This window comes from Trematomus bernacchii, unplaced genomic scaffold (genome assembly GCF_902827165.1).
Source record: "Trematomus bernacchii unplaced genomic scaffold, fTreBer1.1, whole genome shotgun sequence".
Classification (NCBI taxonomy): domain Eukaryota; kingdom Metazoa; phylum Chordata; class Actinopteri; order Perciformes; family Nototheniidae; genus Trematomus; species Trematomus bernacchii.
In genome coordinates, this window is record NW_022987581.1 from 539,182 (window position 1) to 557,984 (window position 18,803).

Consider the following 18,803-nt stretch of genomic DNA (forward strand, 5'->3'; position numbering starts at 1 on the left):
CTCGCTCCATCAGCGACACGGAGACAATAAGAGCGAGGAGGTGTGCGGCATTGATTCGACAGAAGGAGATGCCGGGTACAACGGACAGATAGAGGAGGGGGGGTTTCATGACGAGAGAGAAAGAGGGAGGGAGGGGGTTTAAGAGCACTAGGCTGCTGTTGTTTGCTATGAAAAGGATCCTTGTTGGAGGATCTCTAGTAAAGAGTCCTCTCCTGCTGATGTTCAGGTGTATATCAGTATGTAGTGTCTCTACTTTAAAGAGTCCTCTCCTGCTGATGTTCAGGTGTATATCAGTATGTAGTGTCTCTACTTTAAAGAGTCCTCTCCTGCTGATGTTCAGGTGTATATCAGTATGTAGTGTCTCTACTTTAAAGAGTCCTCTCCTGCTGATGTTCAGGTGTATATCAGTATGTAGTGTCTCTACTTTAAAGAGTCCTCTCCTGCTGATGTTCAGGTGTATATCAGTATGTAGTGTCTCTACTTTAAAGAGTCCTCTCCTGCTGATGTTCAGGTGTATATCAGTATGTAGTGTCTCTACTTTAAAGAGTCCTCTCCTGCTGATGTTCAGGTGTATATCAGTATGTAGTGTCTCTACTTTAAAGAGTCCTCTCCTGCTGATGTTCAGGTGTATATCAGTATGTAGTGTCTCTACTTTAAAGAGTTCTCTCCTGCTGATGTTCAGGTGTATATCAGTATTTAGTGTCTCTACTTTAAAGAGTCCTCTCCTGCTGATGTTCAGGTGTATATCAGTATGTAGTGTCTCTACTTTAAAGAGTCCTCTCCTGCTGATGTTCAGGGTGTACTGTATATCAGTATGTAGTGTCTCTACTTTAAAGAGTCCTCTCCTGCTGATGTTCAGGTGTATATCAGTATGTAGTGTCTCTACTTTAAAGAGTCCTCTCCTGCTGATGTTCAGGTGTATATCAGTATGTAGTGTCTCTACTTTAAAGAGTCCTCTCCTGCTGATGTTCAGGTGTATATCAGTATGTAGTGTCTCTACTTTAAAGAGTCCTCTCCTGCTGATGTTCAGGTGTATATCAGTATGTAGTGTCTCTACTTTAAAGAGTCCTCTCCTGCTGATGTTCAGGTTCATATCAGTATGTAGTGTCTCTACTGTGACATGTCTCCATGCTTTAATGTTCAAAAAGCTCTTTATTGTTCTCATACTGCCTGTGCTGCAGCACCTCTTTTCCCCCTCTGTCTGAAACCAGAGCCCAGTCTGCTCTGATTGGTTAGCTGGACGGCTCTGTTTTGATTGGTCAACATATATAAACACACCACAGAAAACCCAAAAAGCTAAATAGGGCCTCTTTAAAGGATGATCGAGTTATTGGAAAGGAGGGATTTCATGTTCTTGAAGTCAGCGTTTTTTTTTTTAACTTGGAATAAGGTCCGTGGTTAACACAAGCCTACGAGAAGTTCTCGGTATCTTCTACGACATAAAATACGTCAGTAAATACCCCACTGCTGAATGTCTGAATCTTTTATATGTCTGAAAAACAGCAGTTGCTAACAAGTGGCTAATTGAGACTACTAGACGTCATCATGCCAAATATTAACCGCATTTATCTTAGCGGTGGTGACGTGAAGTCATGTGACCGTGCTGTAGTTCCTTTATAGCCCAACATTAGCCTCCTTTAGCTTAGCGGTGGTGACGTGAAGTCATTTGACCGTGCCGTAGTTCCTTTATAGCCCAACATTAGCCACCTTTAGCTTAGCGGTGGTGACGTGAAGTCATGTGACCGTGCGGTAGTTCCTTTATAGCCCAACATTAGCCACCTTTAGCTTAGCGGTGGTGACGTGAAGTCATGTGACCGTGCTGTAGTTCCTTTATAGCCCAACATTAGCCACCTTTAGCTTAGCGGTGGTGACGTGAAGTCATGTGACCGTGCTGTAGTTCCTTTATAGCCCAACATTAGCCGCCTTTAGCTTAGCGGTGGTGACGTGAAGTCATGTGACCTTACTGTATTTCCTTTATAGCCCAACATTAGCCACCTTTAGCTTAGCGGTGGTGACTTGAAGTCAAGTGACCGTGCTGTAGTTCCTTTATAGCCCAACGTTAGCCGCCTTTAGCTTAGCGGTGGTGACGTGAAGTCAAGTGACCGTGCTGTAGTTCCTTTATAGCCCAACATTAGCCACCTTTAGCTTAGCGGTGGTGACTTGAAGTCAAGTGACCGTGCTGTAGTTCCTTTATAGCCCAACGTTAGCCGCCTTTAGCTTAGCGGTGGTGACGTGAAGTCATTTGACCGTGCTGTAGTTCCTTTATAGCCCAACATTAGCCACCTTTAGCTTAGCGGTGGTGACGTGAAGTCATGTGACCGTGCGGTAGTTCCTTTATAGCCCAACATTAGCCACCTTTAGCTTAGCGGTGGTGACGTGAAGTCATGTGACCGTGCTGTAGTTCCTTTATAGCCCAACATTAGCCACCTTTAGCTTAGCGGTGGTGACGTGAAGTCATGTGACCGTGCTGTAGTTCCTTTATAGCCCAACATTAGCCGCCTTTAGCTTAGCGGTGGTGACGTGAAGTCATGTGACCTTACTGTATTTCCTTTATAGCCCAACATTAGCCACCTTTAGCTTAGCGGTGGTGACTTGAAGTCAAGTGACCGTGCTGTAGTTCCTTTATAGCCCAACGTTAGCCGCCTTTAGCTTAGCGGTGGTGACGTAAAGTCAAGTGACCGTGCTGTAGTTCCTTTATAGCCCAACATTAGCCGCCTTTAGCTTAGCGGTGGTGACGTGAAGTCATGTGACCTTACTGTATTTCCTTTATAGCCCAACATTAGCCACCTTTAGCTTAGCGGTGGTGACTTGAAGTCAAGTGACCGTGCTGTAGTTCCTTTATAGCCCAACGTTAGCCGCCTTTAGCTTAGCGGTGCCTAACGTTAGATTTTTACTTCTGCCTATTTTCCATTTAGGCTTAAAAAAAAATCATAAAGTGTTGTTAATATGTGGAAATGATCCTGCTGAACAAAATATGCAAGTATCATAAAAGTGTGTTTGCCATTTATTTCCTACAATATCCCCAAATCCAAAGTAAAAAATCCCATAATCTTTTTGTCGAGGGAACCCTAGCAATGCTAACTTTTGAGTGTCCTCATTAAATCCCTCTTCTTGCAGGATTCATCGATGCAGATAGCAGCGAGAGTGGAAGACAGAGAGGAGACAGTAATCAGAGGCTAAATCCACTCAGTGCACGACTCTCCGGAGACTTTGCTGACACATCAGATCCACCCGCATCTCTCCAAAGGTATTAAAGTGACGATGCTTCACTACCTCCCACCTCCCATCGTCATCTGTTTCCTTCCCCATTCCCTCGTGAGCTAGTCATGGCTCCCGGTCGGAAAAGGCAGATGTGAGGAGACAGGTTCCTCCTAAAAAACGCCTGAAGCTTTCACACATTTTTTATTTACCCTGCCAGAATGACAAAGCATAATGTGTTGGTGTTCACAGTATCAGAGTGTTTAGAGGGTTGTATTTGCTTGCATGTCTCACATTATCCTGCTTTATTACAGTGTATGACATCGCTTGTAAGAGACAAGGTGATTTTTCTCAAAGTTTCCCTATATTTTTCCTCAAAGGTGTACATTTGGAGTCAAAACTTTTGCATTTTTGTCCATTAAAAGTACAGTAATGCTAATGGAAAAGTATGTTTTTACTGAGTTTTGAATTTAAGCTTAATATGAAACATTTACAACAATAATAATAACAATAGATTACATTTGTATAGCGCCTTTCAAGGGACCCAATGCCGCTTTACATGGTGAACAAACAAACAAACAAATAAGAAAGTAAAAAAATTAAAATGAATGAATAGTAACAGTAATTGCGTACTGTCACTTTAAGAGATCGTCTCCTGCCACATCTACTCTCAGTGGATTTTACCTGAGATAAACATTGCTTGCCATTTCTTTAATACAGACTTAATAAAACCGTTTTATTTCTATTTTGAGATGTTTATATTTTAGAATTATTTGTATTTCTACTCTTTTAAATTTGTCATTATGTGCAATGCCTTTCCCAAAATGTCCCAAATTGGGATTCATAACTACATCACATAGTCGCGTGTAGGAGTTGATGATCAGCTAGATTTAATTTCTGCTGCTACTGTGTTGTTGGAGGTTTTGTTTATAAATTAACTTTCTGTTCCTCTTACCAGACGGGATCGGCGTTGACCACATGATCGAACCACAGGATGTACAGACAGAACAAACCCACGATCAGAGCGTGCACAGTCGACACCAACCTGCAAATACACAAACAAAAAACATATTAAACAAATTGTAAACATGATGACAGATCAATAGTTCAGTTTACAGTCAGTGGATTTGATCAATAATCCCTTAAAATTGTGAATGGGGGGGGGGGGGGGGGGGGTTGGACTTCTTCTCTCTTGTTGAGTACAGTGTAATTGATCACATCAATGTTATCCATGCCACGTGGCGGTGACTCCCTCTTTATCCTGATATAGTATGACCTCTGACCTTTGGAGTGTTTATCTGGGCCACTGAGCGGATACTCAGAGGCTCTTATCTCTCGATGCAAGAATCAAAGTTCCTCAACTGTCAACATGCCGCCTCCGAGGGGACAGAAACCCCCGAAAGACCCTGGCTCTTTGCCGTTAATAACTGTGCAATATATACTAGGGATGGGAATTTGAAAGCAAATTTATATTAGAATATTGGATCCCCAAAAAAATGATAATACATTTTCAAATATAGAAACCAAACCAAGTTTTCTTTGATATTTTTCTTAAAGGTTTCCTATCATGCTATTTTTAGGCATAAATCAGGGTATATGCAGGAATCCTTAAGTCAAATGTAAGATATTTTAAGACCTTTTTTAAGACCCTTTCCATACATTTTAAGACCTCATCGCCACTTGGAGTTTTAACCGGTTACCTTGGCGACACACTTTACCTCACATTGACTATATACAGTATTGATTGTCCTTCCTCCTTATCTTCCAACCATTTGGACGCAGACTTGCATTTCCCCATAACGATGTTGTTTAACAACCGGCGTAAACGGACCTTCGCGCGCTATCAAGCAGTGAGCGTGCGATGTCCTGTTCAGATGACGTCAGATCCAACGGGATGCCATAAATAAACTACACAGAATCACACTACACACCTACGCAATGATTACATTCAGGCAGACTTTAGAATACAACCTCTTTGGACAATTTATATACTTATTGAAAACAAGCTACAAAATGTAATACCTTGGAAAATGCCGTTTAATACTTTTTAATAGCCTTGATTTTCGCTAAATTGATTGATCAACTTTTAATACTTTTTAAGACCCCGCGGACACCCTGTAAAGGTATTATTATTCAGATTCAGACCCTCAGCCCCTCAGTGACTGCATGAGTCCATTTTTACCACTGAATCAGAGCGAAGTGTCTAAAAATGGAACGGACTCGGAGGAACTTGGCTAAAGGAAGTGGGAAAGAACTTTAATATAGCCGTGTGTGTAGGTTATGTTACCGCTCATGCAGCCACTCTCCGGTTGTTATTTTGGTATGTTGTATATATAAATAAACAAATGCACGCGATTACTTTAACTACTAAGGTTCATATGAGTGTTTTTAAATTGGACATTTAACTTAAACTTCCTAAATTATATAAATATGTGTATTCAATTTGATCTTTTATTTGACATTTTACTTCTTTTGTTTATTGATTATTAAATATTATTATTAATTGTATTTTTTATTGGACATCACATTTACATTTTGTATGTTTATATAAATCATTTTGGTAATTTATTTTCTTTTTTCTTTATATAATGTTTTTAAATACATTCTATACATTTCTTATTGGACATTATACTCTAACCTTTGGTGTTTGTATAACTAATGAAGCTCAGTGCAAGTTCAACCAGGACGACCTTCTTTACTCATTCATTTACTATTCCTATGTTACTACTCTCTCTCCTCTCAATAAGTGATCGGGGGCGTCACTCCCCAGCTAACCAATCACTTCGCTCTATTCTCACAAGCCTATCATAGCGCTCTGCTAACCCTTTTAACTCTGCTCTCCCCCCTCTGACAGCTGTCATTTCAGGTGACCCGACGCAACCCTCCTCCACCCCTTTTCACCTCCTGTCCCTCTGAATCCAGGGTCAAGCTAAGCCACTCCCCTTCAGACCGACCCCAACTATCCATTCACCACCACCAGGGTCAAGCTAAGCCACTCCCCTTCAGACCGACCCCAACTATCCATTCACCACCACCAGAGTCAAGCTAAGCCCCTCCCCTTCAGACCGACCCCAACTATCCATTCACCACCACCACCAGGGTCAAGCTAAGCCACTCCCCTTCAGACCGACCCCAACTATCCATTCACCACCACCACCAGAGTCAAGCTAAGCCACTCCCCTTCAGACCGACCCAAACTATCCATTCACCACCACCAGGGTCAAGCTAAGCCCCTCCCCTTCAGACCGACCCCAACCATCCATTCACCACCACCAGGGTCAAGCTAAGCCACTCCCCTTCAGACCGAACCCAACTATCCATTCACCACCACCAGTGTCTAGACCCCGGGGAGTTTCATTGGATCGGGTCTCCCCTCCCGAATGATACTCCTGCACAACGGGGCCTAATCGCCAAAACTCCATTACATTCATTTGTGTATTCCTGGCAATAAATATGTGTTCTTACATCAACACGTCTCTCCTGATTGAATTGTTGTGAAATGAAGCAGCTCTCATAAAACCCAATTTCCCCCGGGATAAATAAAACATCCCGACTCCGTTTCTCTCGTTTGCATTGAGAGGTCCCTCCTACATACACTTGTAGAAACCATTGATTGCACGAAAAGAGAGTGCAGACAACAACAACAACAACAACAACAGTCTTTTAGATTATGCAGCCGCGCTCGATACCAGACCGGCTGCCTCTCTTTCTTTGGGAAAGCTTTCTCTCTGCTCTCCTTGCACTTAAGTCGTTGTTACATAAACATCAGACTGTCACACTGAGAGCAGCGTTACGCAACCGCTCTCTGAAGTAAACCATCAGCGCCTGGCCTTTGCATTTCAGTCCACAATACTTTCAAAATAAGGACACAAAGGCAATTTTGAGCTATATGAATGAAAGCTGAGTCACAACGAGAGAGAGAGAGAGAAGCATATTGAATTGAGGACAGAGAGAGAGAGAGACAGACATATTGAATTGAGGAGAGAGAGAGAGAGAGAGAGAGAGAGAGAGACATATTGAATTGAGGAGAGAGAGAGAGAGAGAGACATATTGAATTGAGGAGAGAGAGAGAGAGACATATTGAATTGAGGACAGAGAGACATATTGAATTGAGGAGAGAGAGAGAGAGGAAGAGAGACATATTGAATTGAAGACAGAGAGATAGGGAGAGAGAGAGAGACATATTGAATTGAGGACATATTGAATTGAGGAGAGAGGGAGAGAGAGAGAGACATATTGAATTGAGGAGAGAGAGACATATTAAATTGAAAGGAGAGAGAGACATATTGAATTGAGGACATATTGAATTGAGGAGAGAGAGAGAGAGACATATTGAATTGAGGACAGAGAGACATATTAAATTGAAAGGAGAGAGAGAGAGACATATTGAATTGAGGACATATTGAATTGAGGAGAGAGAGAGAGAGGGACATATTGAATTGAGGAGAGAGAGAGAGAGAGGGACATATTGAATTGAGGAGAGAGAGAGAGAGAGAGAGAGAGAGACATATTGAATTGAGGAGAGAGAGACATATTACATTGAAAGGAGAGAGAGAGAGACATATTGAATTGAGGAGAGAGAGAGACATATTAAATTGAGGAGAGAGAGAGAGACATATTAAATTGAGGAGAGAGAGAGAGACATATTAAATTGAGGAGAGAGAGAGAGAGAGAGAGAGAGAGAGATAAAAGAAGCTAATAACTAAGAGTCATTCTTAGAGACCAAAAGAAAAGTGCTTCTCAGAGAGTCTTTATATCTTTATGCTTTCTGCCGGTGAATCCCTAACATCTAGAGATGAAATGTTTAGTGATTAATACACACAGTATTTTGTGAAATATCTGTTCCTACATGACAACGTTTAGGAGATGGTTAGCACATTGCATCCATGGTTTAAAACGCTACAACAAAATGTTGTTGTTTGTTGAAAAGCTCAGAGAAATGTGTTTTACACTTTGGGAAATAAGCGTATTAACTCCCTTTCCAATAGTAAAAAGGGTTGATTACTATTGACAACAAATGAAGCTGGAGATAGCGGTTTAGCATAGCTTACGACAAAGACTGGAAAAAGGGGGAAGTGAGCTTCAGAGGAGCGGCAAGGTGGAGTTTTGTTAGTAAAAGGAGCTCATAACTAAGAGTCTGTGAGAGATGTTATGTAACTACGAGTTCTTGTTGGCCTCTGAACTCCACCCTGAGGGTTTCTTAAAGTACAGCTGTGCATGTGAGGAATGATGATGAGCTGTCCAGAGGCACGTCAGGGGCCATCTTTAAAAAAGAGGTGACGGAAAAGTGCTATTCTGGGGGCGTCGTGGCAACACTTCTAACACTTCCTGTACGAGTGAGCATCGAAAGAAAACTTTTAAAATTCACTTTTTTATTGATTTAAACCAGGGGTGTCCAAACTTTTTTTTTCTCCGAGGGACACATACAGAAAAATATACGAAGGGCTGGGCCGCTCACAGGAGGTTTATCGCCTTATCAGTTCAGCTATAAGTTAGCAAAACCAATCAAATGTAGGTTAGTTATGCTTGATACTTTAAAAAAACAGCTTAAATCAAAGCTCTCCATACGGTTTAATACATTTTTTGGGCAGTTCATTCCTTAAAATGGAAGCCTCAGATTGCTTATAATCACTCCACCTGATCCTGGGTGTGGCATCATTATCTGGTGTTATCATTACCTGGTGTCATCATTGCCAGGTGTTATCATTGCCAGGTGTTATCATTGCCCGGTGTTATCATTGCCAGGTGTTATCATTGCCAGGTGTTATCATTGCCCGGTGTTATCATTGCCAGGTGTTATCATTGCCAGGTGTTAAGGCCGCTACACACCCACCTGAGACCAAAGAACGCGTACCGAAGGCGTCCCGACTTTTACGTCAGCTACGCCGCCCGCCTACGAACACACCGCAAATACTTCAGTCGACGAGTGGCAATAACTGTCCTTACCAGCAGGCAGCGGTAGTGTGAACAGCCAATCAGAGTGATTGCTTGGGCCGACTTTCTCTGACCTTTGTTTGCGGTGATAACTATTTATATAAATAAGTAGATTGCAAGATGACAAACAGGAATGTTTATCGGGGCTCTTGTATCCACTATCTTGTTCTTTCGGTCATGCCCTAATCACATATAAAGTGTGAAAGAGAGGTGTGTGTGTGTGTGGCCTAGCATTACTATACTTGTGGGGACCTAAATCTGTTTACACAGTCACGTGTGGGGACTCGCCTCCCTTATGGAGACAAAATGGAGGTCCCCATGAGGGGAATCATTAATTTTAGGGTGAAGACTTGGTTAGGGTTAGGCATGTGTTGGTTATGGTTGAGGTTAGGATAAGTCTCCAGGAAATGCATGTAAGTCAATGTAATGTCCCCTGAAGTGATGTATACATGGTGTGTGTGTGTGTGTGTCTCACCTGGAGTTCCACTCTGTGTGTTTGTTGAGAGGAAGCCGTCCATACCCCGGCGTGATGATCCAGGAGAGGTGAGGGCTGGCCACCGAGAAGAGAAGCTGGAAACCCACGAAGCTGCCAGCGACCACGGTCAACTCTCTCGTCTCCATCACTCACCTAAACACCCGACAGAGGGGGAGACAGGAGGGGGGGGGGGAGGGGGCAGGAGAGGGCGGTACACAAGGACAGGTTCAAATCGATGACTATCAGTCATCCTGAGAAACGGAGGCGGCGGTAGAAGTGGATATAGCGCTTTTCCTGGTGCTCAAAGTAAAGAAGAAACAAAATAACAACAAACGTAAAAAGTGCTAAGCTAGGTGGAATAAGGGCGAGGGGTTAGAGCAGGGGTGTCAAACTCAATTTCATCTCGGGCCACATTAGCATCATGGTTGCACTCAAAGGGCCAGTTTTATATATATAAGACTATATAAAAATACATATATAAATATTTAATATATATAAAATAATGTATTATATTACATTATTGCCTCTGCATTGGATTATTATCGGATAGGGTAATAACTTAGTAATTAACTACGTCTGAAAGCAGAAGTCTAGGGCAAATAATTGCAAGTCTCTTCAGTGAGCATTTAACAAAGTGATTTAAAAAGAAAAGCCAAATTCTGGAGAAAAAAAAAATGACATTTTGAAAAAAAAGTAACATTTTGAAAAAAAAATCAGATTCTGAGAAAAAGGCAAATTCTAAGAAAAAATGAATATTTTGAAGAAAAATATGAAAATAAGAAAAAAAGGCAAATTTGAGATGCATTGTGGGACATGTAGTTTATGGGCAACGTGCTTCTGTAAATCGGCATCTCACCGTATAATATACATATTATATTCTTTGCAAGCTCTTGTGGGGCCACAGAAAATGAAGTCACGGGCCGGATTTGGCCCCCGGGCCTTGAGTTTGACACCCCTGGGTTAGAGGATTGGGAGTTGAAGGCAAAAGTGAAAAAGGTGAGATTTGAGGGATTGTTTGAATAATGCGAGCGTGTTGGCAGATCTGACGTTTTTTTTATTTTGTTGATTAAGCGGTCTTTGGCTCCTTCCTGCTGTAACAACGTACATTTCCCCTCTGTGGGACGAATACACATATTGTGATTGTGATTCTGTGAAGCTGGCACCCTGTGTGGTTCATCCAGTCCACAAAGAGAGAGAGAAAGGGGGGAGAAACAGGAGGTGGGGGGGAGAAAATGTCCAAGCCTGTCTAATGCAAGTGACATGAGAGATTTAGACAAGCTTACAGAGAGGGGAAATGAAACAGTCGAGGAGAAAGAGTGGAAGAGTTATTGCTGTGAATAGTGAATACGGTGGAACAGCATTCACATGTGGAATTAAAGGACTCCATTTATTTGCATATTTTGCAACGGGATTACAGAAGCGATTTGATTGGAGCAAAGCAGAAATCCCTGAGAAGAAAACAAAGGCTGAGCTAAAAGAAAAGAGGATTGTCCAGATGGAGCGATAAGTTCAGCTCATGAGAAATAAGACTGTGGAATACGTTCTTAGTCTGTATTTGACTGAAAAGATGCACGTCTGTCGACTAGGGCTGTGCGATTATGGCAAAAATCATAATCACGATTATTTGGGTCAATAATTGATATCACGATTATTAAATACGATTATTCATTGACTTTGAAAACATCCATTTAATGAACTTTAAAACAAATACAAATAATAATTTGAACAGTATATTTGTAACTGTTGATTACCCTGAACGTATAATTCAACTGAAAAACCAATACACAAATAAATAAAATAAATGATACATTTAAATAAATATCATCAAAATAATAAATACCAATAAACAAGATCAACAAATATTTTTGGAGCGCACTTCCCCAAGCTACTAAACATATATAAATATGATAAATACAAATAAATGAGACCAAAATTAATTAGATAAAATATGTTGCAGTGACACAACCTAGCAAAGCAAAATAATTGTTTTTTCCGATTATGTTGTTTTCGTAATTGTGGCAGGCCAAAATCGTAATTGCGATTAATTGCACAGCCCTAGTATCAACTGTACATAATGGTGCAGGAATGAGTCCTAAAACCCAGAAATGTGTTAGCATTTTAGTCTGTATTTGACTTACAAGATGCACGTCTGTCGACCCTTTTCTAGGTTTAAATCATCTGTTTGCCGGTGACACTGTCATTTATCTCACAGATTTATTTCAGTTTCATAAGTACTTACTTCAACAATGTTTATTTGCCCTTATCTATGTTTGTGTCAACTGTATAAAAAGGTGCAGGAATGAGTCCTAAAACCCAGAAATGAGTTAGCATTTTGTCTCAAAGTTTAGTGAACGTGTTTTTGATAAGAAGCCTTAAAATAAGGTCTGTGGTTAACACTTTTAATACATCAGTAAATACCCCACTGGCGAGTGTCCAATGTTTATATGTGGCTTTAAAACATCAGATGCTAACAAGTGTCTAAATGAGATGACTAAACGTCAACACGCTAACATTAGCCGCCTTTAGCTTAGCATCATGTGACCGTTCTGTAGTTCCTTCATAGCCTAGCGTTAGCTTTTTACTACTGGAGATAGCATTGATGCTTCTAAAATCATACAATGGTGTTAAAATGTGGAGATAATCCTGCTCAACAAAACGTGTAAGCGTCAGGAATGTGTGTTAGCCACAGAGCTTATTTTATGCAATATTCTGAAATCCAATAGTAAAAGCCCGTTGCTTTTTAATCACAAGAACCATGTGATGCTAACTTTTTGGTGAGACTGCTAAAAATACATCATACCTGCATCATATTTTACGTCCCTTATTGATGACACTCCAATGTATCTCACAGATGTAGGTATTATCTGATCATTCTGCTGCTCTGTACAAGAAGGGACAGAGCAGACTCTTTCTGCTGAGGAGACGGAGGTCTTTCGAGGTGCAGGGGGCACTCCTTCAGACATTTTATGACTCTGTTGTGGCATCAGCCATTTTCTATGGTGTGGCCTGCTGGGGCAGCAGCATCTCGGTTGCTGACAGGAAGAGACTGAACAGACTGGTAAGGAAGGCCAGCTCTGTCCTGGGGAGTCCTCTGGACACTGTGGAGGTGGTGGGAGACAGGAGAATGGCAGCCAAGCTGTCCTCCCTGCTGGACAATGTGTCCCACCCCCTCCAGGACACCCTGTCCTCACTGTGCAGCTCCTTCAGTGACAGGCTGCTGCACCCCCGCTGTCTCACGGATACCGCAGGTCTTTCCTTCCTGCAGCAATCAGACTATACAATCAGCACAGCCCCTAGTAACACACACACACACACACACACACACACACACACACACACACACACACACACACACAACACACACACACACACACACACACACACACACACACAACACACACACACACACACACACACACACACACACACACACACACACACACCACACACACACACACACACACACACACACACACACACACACACACACACACACACACACACACACACACACATCACACACACACACACACACACACACACACACACACACACACACACACACACACACACACACACACACACACACACACACACACACACACACACACACACACACACACACACACACACACCACACACACACACACACACACACACACACACCACACACACACCCACACACACACCACAATGTGCAATATATAAATGCCGTTAATAACTGTGTAATATATACCTGGCTGCTAAATCTGTAGAACTGTTACAGGATGTAACTTAGTACTTTTTTTTTTTTTTAATGCATGTAACATATGTAACATATGTAACATTAAGCTGTCTGTGGCTCTTTGTCCTGCTGTAACTACGCAAACGTCCCCTCCGTGGGACTAATAAAGGTATTCTGATTCTGATCTGACAACAAACACGGGCGTGGTATGTAGAGGACGTGGAAGCAGCTGACTGTAGAACACATGCTTATGCTCAGGAAGAGATCTGTTTACTCTCACTCAGGTCAACAAACGACAGGCCTGTGTTTTCACATCCGAGGCAATCAGTGGACTGAAATAGCCCCATTGAAAACAGGAAAACAAGTTTGATCAAATGCCTTTTAAGCCTCAGTGAAATGACAAAATGATTAACTCATGGTAGATTGAAGTAACTGCTCTGATTGTAGTCTTTTATGATGTTGACAAAACAACATTCTGACTTTCCAGGGTCTCTGTTTTTCTCTGGGTAGCGCTGGAGTATTAGGACTAATCAGGGAAATGTACCCTTACATCTAAGATATAGAAATTAAGGGGCAAGTAAAGTAGTCCGAGCCATTTGTGGTCTTCAACTCCGACTGAGGAACAGAAACAGCCTGACATTGAAAACACTTTGTTACTCATTTCCATTTTTTGTTATGTCTGCAGATAAAACTAAAACGTCTGGCTTTTTTGTTTAGCTTCCAACCGTCTGCCTATTCACATCTGCACTTACAGAAATTGGCCATATAATAGAGCATAGAGTTATTGAAATGTTAAATGGGAAACACAATAAGTAATAGTGCAATATCGAAAGGCAAAATATGTAAACAATTATCTGAATGATGTCCGACATTCGAGCAGAAAATAAAATCCTGGTTTGGTACAGATCCTCTGGAAAATAAGTAAATAAACACACCATGAGCATTTGTATCTATTTCTCAACGATAATGTGAATAATGTTTGAACAATTATCATTTCTGCGACGCCATATTGTTCAATTGGTAAATTAAAAAAATAAATAATACTAATTAAAATTAAAAATTAAGTCGATCCTCATCTAGGGCTGCTCAATTAATCGTATTTTAATCGCAATTACGATTTTGAATTGCAACGATTTTGAAAACAACATAATCAAAAAAAAAAATGTAATTGGTTTTTCAGTTGAATTATACTTAAAGGTTAGGGTAATCAACTGTTCAAAACATACTGTTCAAATGGTTTTTCCCAATAAATGGATGTTTTCAAAGTAAATGGATAATCGTTATGAATAATCGTGATATCAATTATTGACCCAAATAATCGAGATTATGATTTTTGCCATAATCGAGCAGCCCTATCCTCATCATGACCTCTCACTTGTTCTTTAGGAACGTAAATCTGTTGCGACACACCGTGCATACGTTGTCCTGGACTCTGGCCTGAGAAACGTACTGACTCTCAGATTAAAGACATTACACAAGCCATTTAAAACCACTTATTCCAGGAGGCTATTAGGAAAGCAGGAAACCTCATATTATAATGTAGTGATACATGTTGGGAAGGCCTTCTGTTTCGCAAAGACACTCACGTCATTCAGCCTATGGAAAGGCACATGACACTTCAGGAATGCAGCCTACATTAAGTTCTATTTTTACACTTAAAAAATGTCCAAAGTCATGCATGCATACTGTTCTGTCAGACACAAGGAAACAAAAGCACCCCCCCAAGACAAAGTGCCACCAACAAAACACAACATGTGAAATAATGCCGTGAAGATTATATCTTTGCAACCAGAGGCAATCTCCAGAACAATGTTACAGAGCTCGAAGAAGTCCTCAGGCTTTTCACTCAAGTAAACGTCCGTCAAAGTACAAAAGTATTGGCAATAAAATATACTTAAAGTACCAAAACTCAAAGTATATTATAAGAGTAACGGCCCGTTTCAGAATCATATATATTACTGGATTCTGATTAATGTGTTCATCACAGCTGGTGGAGGTGCAGCTAATGTAATTAACTTGTTATACTACTGTTGGGTGTAACCTATAATTATATGTCAATGTGTTTATTTAGAAGTTGATTTATAGTTTGAATTAGTTTATAATCTGAATCGGGAAAGTGTAGTGGAGTAAAAAGTACAATATTAGCCTAAGAAATATAGTGGATTAGAAGTATAAGTAGCATACAGTTAAAATACTCAGGTAAAGTACCTCAGCATTGTACTTGAGTACTTCATAACATCCCAACACTGCAATTTCCACTTCAGCTTAAAAATATATTTCTGATAGATTATGAACCGTACGGGTATGCTCTCCGTTCAGTTATTATGCTCCAATAACGGTCACCTCTTTCAAATCAAGATTTTTCCTTTTGCCGCCGCCTTTTTATAAATCAAATAACTATTCAAGTCTTACCCTGCACTGTATGTTTTATTCTTGTAATATATACACGTCTTCTTCCATTTGAGCTTTGTCTTATTGGGATTATTTTAGCTTTTTTAATGACTGTTTTTGAAATGCACTTAAATAACGTGTCATTATGCTTGTGTTTTTTTTGTAAAAGCACTTTAAATTGTCTTGATACACACATAAATTGCCTTGCCTTCAGAATCAACAAAGAAATGGATCATAATAGATGGGATTTCTGACAACTTCCTAATACAGGTTTCCCACAAATCAGAGCATCTGTAAGACAGGCCACCCCCTACTCCATTATCCATTTCAATTCTCAAAGACAGTTGCATCACCAGGGATTCCTCCTCCACCTTTTTCTTTTTTTTGTCCCCAGCAGCTATGCTCTTTCCCCGGGCCACGTTGATCATATGCAGCGTGTTCCTGAATAATTCATGGGCATTCTTCACCTGGCAGGCTGCTTCACACTGCCCCATGGGGAGAGACAGCACACACACACACACACACACACACACACACACACACACACACTCACACACACTCCTCACTGCGGCTGACAGCCCGGACAGGAGAGCTGCTCTGCCGTCCACATTTGACCTTGTTTCGCCGGACTACATCTTGCTGCTGTCAGCAAACCGTGACCCCGTGACATATCGACCAAACATAAATAAAAAAGCGGTTCAATTTCTCCCTCTGTTCTTCTGGAAATCTACACCGGCCTCGGTCTGTAATCAATGTACCGCATTGCTACACCATTGCATTGCTTCAAGGCGCAAATCTTGCCCAGCCTGATCTGAAGAATCTCTGCAGGCAGGCAGGCAGGATGGGTCATGACATGAATACTGATAATTAAGTGCTGATTACATTCCTTTTATCGGACAGAGGTGTTAGCAAGTTAGCCTGCAGACTCTCTTATAGCACAGTGACAACTGGCAAGTGAAAGGCAAAGTCAAAGCAGCTGAAATTGGCTTTTTATTCTACTTATAAATGGAAATTATTGCACAGAGGGAGATGCTAACAGGTTAGCATAAACTCAGCATCTTGTGCTGCTTTTAGCAAAGTAGCAACTGAGATTATTGCCCAATTTATCAGATGAAAATGTTAGCAGTTAGCATGACAACTCAAGAGTATTGTGCACCTTATAGCACAGTGAACTACAAAGGTTTGGTCATGACTATATACTGATAAATGACTGGTGAGTATTGTGCACCCCATAGCACAGTAACAACGTTGGGGTGAAATGCAAAGTAAAAGTAGCTGTAATTGGCTAGCAGAGGTTAGCACATATACTCAGTATCTTGTGCACCTTTTAGTGAAGTAGTAACTGAGTTTATTGCCCAATTAATAAGACATAAATGTTCCCAGTTAGCATGCAAACTCAAGGGTATTGTGCACCTTGTAGCACAGTGAAATGCAAAGGTTGGGTCATGACTATATACTGGTAAATTACTGGTGATAGCTGCCCTTTTAGCAAAGGCACTCTGAGAGTGTCGTGTATTTGAAGCTAATGCTCCAGCACTTAAAACGCTTTTTGAAAGGAAATGTACTTGCAGGTTTCTTGCTGTTTTGATTTTGTATCTATACGTCTGATTGCACTTTGGGTAAATGCAATGTAATGTATGTGAAGGAGTAGCAGTGGTTAGCCACCTAGCATGTTAGCATATACACTCAGCATCTTGTGCACCTTATAGCCAAGTAGCAACTGATATTAGCAGTTAGCATGATGCACCTTATAGCACAGTGAAAGGCAAAGGATGGGTCATGACTATATTCAGTTTGGTTTATTTGAAGCTAATGCACCAGCAATTAAAAATAGCTTTTTGTAAGGGGATGTACTTGCAGATTTCTTGCTATTCTGAGTCTGTATCTATATGTGTGATTGCACCTACAATATGTCGCTTTGGGTAAATGTAATGTGAAGGAGTAGCAATAATTGGATACCTAAAACTAGTGATAATTGCCCTTTAGTCGGACATACTCAGAGTATGTTGCACCTTGGAGCACAGCAGCATTTGGTTCATTTGAAGCTAATGCACCAGCATATAAAATGGCTTATTGAAAGGGATGTACTTGCAGGTTCTTGCTGTTCTGAGTTTGTATATTTATGTATGGCTGATTGCACATATTGTGAGTATAATGTAATGTGAAGGAGTAGCAGTAATTCGCTACCCCTCCTTGATAAATCTATTATGCTTTGCAGTAAAGGTGGAAACACAGTGAGGCACTGCAGGGGGAATGGTGACTCAAATACAGGCCACGTTATCAATAAGGGTTACCTAGCTTTAAAATACTGATATATATATCAACAAGGAGCCAAAATAAGATAATACGCAATCCCTTTTTTCGCACCTTGATGCTAAAGCTACGTATGCTGTTGTTGACGAAGCCCAAGACCCGTACGGTAAAGAAAAATGTCGTAAAAAATAATAATGTGAAATAAACACAACAAAAGAGGATATTTGATGAGATGGAAAGCAGTACAAGGAGAGCTGTGTTACCTGTTATCCGTCGCATAGGTCTGTGTAGGCGGATAAAGCTCCCGTTTAGCCTCCGTCTTCTCCACTTTCTTTACGTTAGCTAGCAAGTCGGCTAAAGTGATACCCGCTCGCGACCCCCGGAAAGAACAGAGAGAAAAAGCCTCGCGCACAACGCCGGGTGCCAAACACCATTACACCCGGAAGTAAATAAGCTTTTTTTTAATCTAAGCTGTATTTTCTTTCACTGCCATGTGTTTCCAGGACCGAGAGAAAAGTTTTATCTCGTTTTATTTTGGCTTTCACAGTATAAGGACCAACCGGTGATGTCTATACGTTGCCACCCCTTTGCACACGCCCCCCCTCCCCCCAAAGAGAGAGAGGCGACACCCACAATGAACAAAGACCATATGCAATATTTAGTCTTTTATTTAACAGAGGCATTAAAGGTCCCATGTCATGGCCATTTCTACTGATCATATTTCCATTGTTGAGGTCTACTAGAATAGATTTAAATTGTGCAATTTTCCAAAATTACATTGGTTTCTCATACAGCATCTCTGTATAGTATGTGTATTCACCAGGTATT

The 18,803-nt window shown here is 41.0% G+C and overlaps 1 protein-coding gene across 1 annotated transcript in view; it reads right to left on the reverse strand.

Annotated features, from left to right (window-relative positions):
• Nucleotides 1-18,535, reverse strand: part of tlcd4b (TLC domain containing 4b) — a 36,622-nt gene extending 18,087 nt beyond the window's left edge. Inside the window, exons 1-3 of the mRNA XM_034127127.1 lie at nucleotides 18,239-18,535; nucleotides 9,608-9,760; nucleotides 4,154-4,243 (exon numbers count right to left, since the gene is read on the reverse strand). Of these exons, the coding sequence (XP_033983018.1) occupies nucleotides 4,154-4,243; nucleotides 9,608-9,753 (236 nt within the window). The 5' untranslated portion in view covers nucleotides 9,754-9,760; nucleotides 18,239-18,535. The remainder of the gene's footprint in view (nucleotides 1-4,153; nucleotides 4,244-9,607; nucleotides 9,761-18,238) is intronic.
• Nucleotides 18,536-18,803: the final 268 nt, after the last annotated feature.